At 44.9% G+C, this 7889-nt stretch overlaps 1 protein-coding gene across 2 annotated transcripts; it reads left to right on the top strand.

The window, feature by feature from the left end:
- Positions 1 to 1191: 1191 nt before the first annotated feature.
- On the top strand, positions 1192 to 7434 carry LOC115384452 (LIM domain transcription factor LMO4-B-like). Of its 2 annotated transcripts, none has more exons than XM_030086727.1 (5): positions 1192 to 1493; positions 4369 to 4630; positions 4720 to 4816; positions 4900 to 5058; positions 6174 to 7434. In XM_030086727.1, exons 2-5 carry the CDS (start codon positions 4422 to 4424, stop codon positions 6180 to 6182), a joined length of 474 nt encoding a protein of 157 aa, XP_029942587.1. In that variant the 5' UTR covers positions 1192 to 1493; positions 4369 to 4421; the 3' UTR covers positions 6183 to 7434. The 2 variants fall into 2 exon arrangements, with proteins under 2 accessions (XP_029942587.1, XP_029942586.1); XM_030086726.1 differs by having other exon boundaries at positions 4364 to 4630.
- The last annotated feature ends 455 nt before the right edge of the window (positions 7435 to 7889 follow it).

The raw sequence follows: 7889 nt of genomic DNA, 5'->3' as shown, positions 1-7889 counted from the left end.
ATTCCTCTGAACCTGAATTCGTTTTCTTCTCTACGTCCTGGTTTAATCTCTGCTGGAGCTTTGTGTTTGAGGTGGATTTCTCAAACAGACCACTGGCTCTGCATGGGACTCCATTTCAATTTGAAAACTGTATTTGACGTAAACTTTGTTTTAAGTTGGTCTATATGGAACTTTAACTTCGAAGAAATTCTTTCTATGCTTCATTTACAGTTCAGACACTTTGGCGAGAAGAATTTTGAATGACAGATTTACATATGGAATTTTGAATTATGGGCTTAAAACTGACTTGAAATGGGGCGGCTGTGGTTTAGTGGGGAGAGCAGTTGTCCCACAATCGGGAGGTTGTGAGTTTGATTTCCGTTTCCCCTGTCTGCATGTCGAAGTGTCCTTGGGGAAGACACTGAACCCTGAAAAGCCCCCACTGTTGCTTTGGATGTCTCTCTGGACAAAAGCGTCTGCTAAATAGAACTGTAGAAATTAAAAATACCAGAATTTTAAACATCCAGTTCAAAATGTGATTAGCTATTAAAACACTGAGCTTAGTCACAATTTTAAAATGCAATCTTTTGACAGTGGAGTGAGAGGATGAACTAAGGAGGAGGAGTGAGAGGATGAACACTGATTAGGAGTGAGAGGAAGATGAAGGAGGAGTGAGAGGATGAACAAGGAAGAGGAGTGAGAGGATGAGCAAAGGAGGTGGAGTGAGAAGATGATGGAGGAGGAGTGAGAGGATGAACAAAGGAGGTGGAGTGAGAGGATGATCACAGAGCCAAATAAACAAAAACTGATGCAAAATAGAAATATACAAAAATGAAAAAGTAAAAGGACAAAATATCACAAAAGATTCTATAGAATAACAAGAAAACAAGTATTTGAGCATGTGTGTGTGTCACTGTGTGCTCACTGTCTGCGTATGTGTGTGTGTGTGTGTGTGTGTGTGTGTGTGTGTGTGTGTGTGTGTGTGTGTGAGGCTGCAGGAATGTGTGTGTGCATATTAATAAGCCACCATAAACCCATAAATCATTTTGACTTCGGACACGCCCCCTCCTGCCCCCTCCCGCGCTCCCATTGGCTGCCTGGCTCCTCCCCCTCCCCCGCCCCGCCCCCCTCCCCACTGCTAATTTAAATAGCTTCTTGCGCAATTTGATGAATCGAGTCGCTGTCAGCAGCAGCGGCCGCGTGACGGACTGAGGAGCTGCGTCACGCGCCGCGCGCTCCCACGCAAGTAGTTTGTCTTTTTTTTTTTCTGAGTTGGTTGAATTCTGAGGCTCGGCGCGCCGCCGTCTCCCGGACCTTCGTTTTTCTCCTGTTTTTGTTTTTTTCTTGAAGGAGAGGAAATAGAAAATGAGGGAAAGCGATGGAGAGCCGAGCACGTCGCGGTGAGCGCGCCTGTGCTGCTCTGCGCGCGCCGCGGACGCTCCTCTGAACACGGTTCCTCCACTTTCAGCCGCTCCAAAGTTCCCCCGGCAGGAGGAAGAAGCCGTCTCTGGAAGGTAACGCATTTCTCCTTCTTTCCTCCGCCCTCGCCCTCCGTCTCTCTCCTGCTCCGCCCGCGCGTTTCGGGTCTTTTTCCTCCACATTTTACGCACAAACCCAAAGGCGCAGAAGAAGAAGGGCACTTCTCTCTCCGCGCTCATTACTGGCTGGCACTTTTCCAGAAGTCCCATTTGGTGACTTTTCCCTCCTTCTTTCTCCTTCTTCCTCCTCCTCCTCTGACATGATGTGAATACCTGTAAATCCAGCCCTCCACCTGCTCCACCCACATTACTCCACATTTATTGAAGTTTTCCATTGAAACGCGCACTGGGTGTGCGTGTCCGACCTCTTCCAGTATCGGGGATAAATAGCTGGGATTGATAGGATGTCAGCAGTAATACATATATTACAGGACAGTCTTCATCCTGGACACAGAGTGTTTAAGTTTGTCGTCTTTTAATTATCTGTTCGTTAGTTTCTCCATTATTTCTTGTGTTATGCTTCAGTCAGCCCAAAAGATGAAAAAAGTTTGAGTTTAAAAATGTCCTAAAAATGTCTCCCTTCCCCTACAAAAAACCCCCCAAAACATTCAAATTATCAGGCTTTTTATGATATTTACCGAACAGGTAAAGAAAAAATAATAATTCAGGCTTTCATTCATTTTGTCCATAAAACATTTAATTTCTGTGTGTTTATTAGTGATCTATTTGTAGATATTCAATATCAGTGAAAAATTACTGTAAAATGGCACAATGTATCAGTTTATTCCCTCAAATCTGATGCACAACATGAAGCAAATCAACAGAAATGACAGAAGTTTCATTCATGAACAAATTCAGCGTAAAAAAATACCAAGCAATATCTTCTAAGATCATGTTTTTAGTCCTGTATTAACATTTCTATGCAGAATTATTCATTTCCCTTTAAAAGTACACAAAATGTAGTTTTTCTTCAGTGTGAACTGCATAAATAACCTATATTAGTTGAAATGCTGTGTTCTCTCTGCTGAATGTGGAAGAGTTCAGAGCACCTCGCATATAAACATTCAACTTTTACGCCCTAATTTATTCATTAAATATTGATTTTGGCTCAGGTGTAACACAATAATTTGTCCCACTGGTAATAAATGGCTCTTTTCGGGTTTTTATTCAGCGCATGTTTCAGAGAATAAGTGAAGCTAAACGGCTGTTAAAGCTGTCAGAATTTAATCCAGGTCCTCACATCTGAATATTCACATCCAGCAAGCTTTAATCAGGAATTAAATGGAGGAAAAAAGCCCCGTCAGTGTTTTCTAAAGCCTGGAACGTCTGGTGTTGTGGAGATCATCCTCGCCTTGGTCCGAGGAAAACACAAATTCCTGTAAAACTCCACCTGAACTCACATTTTCCATCAAAATGGTCTAATATAATCAATTATTATATATCTTTTGGTCTTCATCATGCCAGAAAGTGGCATTAAAAATGTCGTTTTGAACTTAAAATGCATCGCTTATTATTTCATTTTAAATAGTTCGCCAAAAACTATCAATTTCCAACCAAAGAAAGACAAGGTTTAAGATATGACACAAGCTTTGAGTCATTTTCTCCATTGTTTGACTTTTTTTAATCTTCAAAATGACAGAAAACAGTGAAATAAAACAAATGAAGATTGAATTAATCAGCAGTTTGAAAAATGAGGGTCCGTCTGTGTTTCTGAGAAGTCTCATTTCGGAGAACTCAGTCTGCAGATTCCTCCAGAACCTCACCAAAACTCTCCTGAACTTCACCCCTCTCATGAAGACGGTCTCTCCTCTTATCAATCATTAAGCATCTTTTGGTCTTCAGCAAGTCAGAAAGTGGTGAAAAAAATGCTGATTGGAACCTAAAATGCAGCTTTTATTATTTCACTTAAACTGTCCATCAGAAAATATTAAATTTCAGCCAAAATATTCAGGAAAGTTTGCAGCATGAAATGCAATTTTGATTCATTTTCTTCATTATTGAACAAAGTGAAATGAAGATCGGAACACTAATTTATTGCTTCTGCTAAACATCTTAAAACCAAAATTCTGATTTTCCACTGAACAAACCACAAAATGGAACAAAACATTAACATTTCAGCTTCAATGATTCCTTGGTTGTAAAATTCAGTAAAGGCTTTCTGCCACTAAAGTCTATCAAAATTAGACTAAATTGCAAGTGTATTGATCACCATATCGATGTATCCCCAATAAATGTCTATTTCAGGCACGATGTCCTCTTTCAGGAAAGGGAAAGTCTCTCTGAAGGCCCAAACATCTGCAACTTCAAGGAGGTTTTCAATAAAGCTGGAAAAAAAAACCCACTCATAATGATCAGTCTGGTATCGGTGTCGCACTGCATTCATCATTAGCTGCTTGTCAGAAAAGTGTAGTTTATTAGTCTAAATTCAGTCAATTGCTAAAACAAAGTGTGTTTTCCTGGAAACAATCATGTTGTTCTTAAAATATCAGTTAAAAAAAAAAAATCAGGTTTTTCATTTCTGTGTTATTTAATTTGTTTTTTTCTTCAATATGCCAGAAAAAGGTGAAAAATGTTGATTTGAGCTTAAAAATCAGCTTTAAATGTGTTTATTTCTTTTTCTTCAGACATAACTCAACATGTCTGGTCTGTTGGGGGATGGGGCCGTTTCTTCATAATATCTATGATTATTTGTGGTTAAATATAAATAAATGTTGACTGAATATTGAAATCAACGCTGTTTTGAATCACGCTCAACCAAGAAATGAGGTTATAGTTGAATCTGATGTGTGGATTTGAGGTGGTATTTTCTTTAATGGTGGAGTTAAAGTGAAGCTAACATCAGTTTATTTAAGGTGGTATTTTGTGATTTGCTGGCCTTCCCTAACCTGACGTCGGTTGCTTTTCAGTGCAGGAGCCTCTGAGGGCCTCCGTCCGCCCCCGTCCGCCCCCATCCGCCCCGTGGTCATGGTGAACAACCAGCCGGCGGGCTCGGCGCCGCGGCCGTGCGCCGGCTGCGGAGGGAAGATCTCGGACCGCTTCCTGCTCTTCTCCATGGAGCGCTACTGGCACACCCGCTGCCTCAAGTGCTCCTGCTGCCAGGCGCAGCTGGGAGACATCGGCACCTCCTGCTACAGCAAGGGGGGCATGATCCTGTGCAGGAGCGACTACATCAGGTGAGGAGGAAGAGGAGGAGGAGGAGGAGGAGGTGGAGGAGGAGGAGGAGGTGGAGGAGCTGAGGCTGAGCAGTGTGTCGTCTCCACAGACTGTTCGGACACAGTGGAGCGTGCAGCGCCTGTGGACAATCCATCCCCGCCAATGAGATGGTGATGAGAGCGCAGGGCAACGTCTACCACCTCAAGGTCAGCCCCGCCCCCGCCGCCGCCCCCACCCCCGCCGAGGCTCTGTGTGGTGAAGCTGTAACGTCTGCCTCCTCCCTCCGCAGTGCTTCAGCTGCGCCACCTGTCGGAACAGACTCATGCCCGGCGACCGCTTCCACTACGTCAACGGAACCATCTTCTGCGAGCACGACAGGCCCGGCGCTGCCTTGCTCAGCAGCCACCTGCCGCCGCTGCAGAGCAGCGCCGTGCTGACGGACCAGAAGGTGAACGCCTCAGAACACTCACGGCAGTTCGAGCGCTGAGATTAATGATCTGTAGATTAGAATCCTGAGGAACATTCATGTGTTTTTCATCGTCACCAACAAAAAAAAAAGTCAAACTAGCTCCATTTAATCTAGAATAACCAGTTCAAGTAGCTCAAAAATAAAAATCAGATTGCTTAAATAATGTAACGCTTTATTTATTTTTTTTCCATTTTATGATTAAAGTCACTCATTGGCCACATTTACATGAGAGTTTTAATTCCAAATAAAAGTTAGTTTCACTTCAAAATAAACCTTTTTAACACCTAACTGGAAAGAGAATACTTTAGTTCTGGATTATTTCTTTCAGAATAATAATTCCAAATTAAAAAAACACATGTAACCATGATAGGTAATGGCGAACTCGGCCTCCAGCACTGTAGACTGATGGAGGTGTTTCACAGCAACATGGTCTTCGTGTATCGGAGCACAGAGTAGGAATTAGTGGGTGGATATTCATAACTGTCTGAGCTTTGTTGGTATTTTAAAAGTGAAACCATTTCCTTGGGTAGAAAGCGACAGAAAAGATTGTTCTTAGAGTCCCACTCCAATGCTCTTCTGTAGCTGAAAACCTTCTCAGGAGTGTTTACATTGTGATGAGGAAGTCTTTAGCCCAAATCACCAAACCTGTGCCCTTTTCTAGGCCTCTGTATCTGCAGAGCTCATTAGCAGTTCGCCTCTGGGCTGTGGGCGGAGTCAGCGCCTTTCAGAGACTCTGTCTCCATGTAAACGTGGGAAAACAACACTTTTCTGAAACGCTGCTACTGCACACGCTCAGTGGATGGACAGTGAACAATGCTGGCCTCACCCACTGGTGGCCCAACATAATGGCTGCATCGCTTTCAGTGTTTCTGTTGTTTTTTTTTCAGAACGCTGCTGTGTAAACAAGAAACAAACAAAAAAAATTGCAAAATTGAAGAGTTTCAGCTTGAAATGTGGTGAAACGGCACCTAAGAGAAATAGTTAAACATGCTGTAATAAAGCCCGCATAAACAAAACTTGCAGAAATGAAAAGAGGAATCCAGGTTGAGAGCTGGGGCCTGAGTGGTGACCTTTGACCTCTGTCTTCCCTGCAGGTTTGCTGAGTCCAGATCAGCCCTCCTCCTCCTCCTCCTCCTCCTCCTCCTGCTCCGTCACCGTTGTTGTTGTGGACTTCCATCAGCGCTTCCCCCTCCTCCGCCGTATCAAACATCCAGAGTCCCGTTAATGTGGTGTTCCATGTTCAGCCGTGAGTTCAGAGACTTGAGTGATGCAGCCGAGGACGAGCGACTGGACGCCTCCTCCAGGACTGACACTGACTGGACTGACCTGCTGCGCCGCCGCCGCCGCCGCCGCACAGCGTCAGTCAATCCCCCCGACTCTTCTCTGTGTGTGTTCCCCCAATCCGGAGAGCCGCCCCCCCCGATCCACAGCGCCCCCCTCACTCTCACAGAACCCGTCAGAACCATGAAATTGCCCTGTGGCTTCGCAACTCTGCTTCAGAGTCAGACGTCTGGTTCTGGTTCACTGAGGCCTCGTCGACAAGACACCTTCAAGTGAAAACGCCAAACTTTTTTATTGTTCTGGATGTCTGTTTCCACGACGATGATGCTGAAGGAAAACGCAGCTTTTCTGAAACGCTGGTCCTGGTCCTGCTCCTGGTCCTGGTTCTGGTCCCGGTCCTGGTCCTGGCAGTTTTAGAGTTGTGAGTCACCGTAACAACAATCCAGCTTGGTGTTCCGTCCATATGATTGTCTGTCTTCTCCGTTCTTAATGTGGTTTCATTACAACACACAGTCGTTTTCAGAATGTTGCCATGTAAACGTGAAACTTCTCAGAAACAAAAACGTACAAATGGTGGTTTTTCACTTGCAGCATCATGTAAACGGGGCCTTGGTCCTGGTGGGGTCTGTGGGTGGCGTCCCTCTCGGGGGTCTCATGCCTCAGTTTGGGATTCACTGATCCACAGTTCTCGGTTTGATCGGAGACTCCAGATCCTCTGAAACATTGGAGTGAAGCCACGCCCTCTGCCGGTGTTCCAGGTCTGTTTTTGATTCTACGTATGTTTTAGAGAAGGCAGAGCCTCGGCCCCCCCACCCCGGCCTCCCAGCGACTCCCGGACCACATGTTGCGAACCACCGATCCAGAGCAGGTCAAATGGGTTCATAAGTAAAGATTCTCCTCAGAACGTCCAGTGATCGTACAGATGTTTCGTTTTTCTAAAGACGGGAAACCTTGTTTTTGTTTTTCTTCTGTACAGTTTTATTTCTTTATGTTTGTGGAGATTTAGGAAAAAAAGAAAGTTGTATGGGGTTGAAAACAAAAATCCTATTAAACCAATTTTCCTGTGAAGTGTCACCGAGTGAGCCTGGGTCATTGGAGCGGCGGCGGTGGATGTTACAGCCTCTCTCTCTCCCTGTATGGTGAAAACATGCCTGATTACCCTGAGGAATGGAATTAGGGGGCTTGAGCTCTGACCATTTACAGAAGCAATTAAACATGAGCCCTGTATCTGTGCTGCCGGAGCTCCTGGGAGTCTGAACTCGGGGCACATCCCGTGGCTGACTGGCTCGGTGGCTAATCTGAGCGCCGGCTAATTAAAGGGGAGTGGCCCCCCCTCCACATCCAGGGCATTCCAAACAATCTCGTGTATTTACTGTTTACCAATTAAAGCTCCCGCTTCGCCTCCCCCTTTGTTCTGTCTCCGCACGGCTTCGGAAAACCGCTTCCCCGCTCAGACTCGACTCGCCTCGCCGTGCCTTCCTCCTGGTTTGTGAGGAAAAAGAAAAAAACAAGTTTTTCGGTCTGGGCTG

The sequence above is a fragment of the Salarias fasciatus genome, unplaced genomic scaffold (genome assembly GCF_902148845.1).
Source record: "Salarias fasciatus unplaced genomic scaffold, fSalaFa1.1, whole genome shotgun sequence".
NCBI classification, from domain to species: domain Eukaryota; kingdom Metazoa; phylum Chordata; class Actinopteri; order Blenniiformes; family Blenniidae; genus Salarias; species Salarias fasciatus.
Note: the sequence above shows the minus strand (reverse complement) of the source record. Positions and strands in the feature narration are given on the sequence as shown.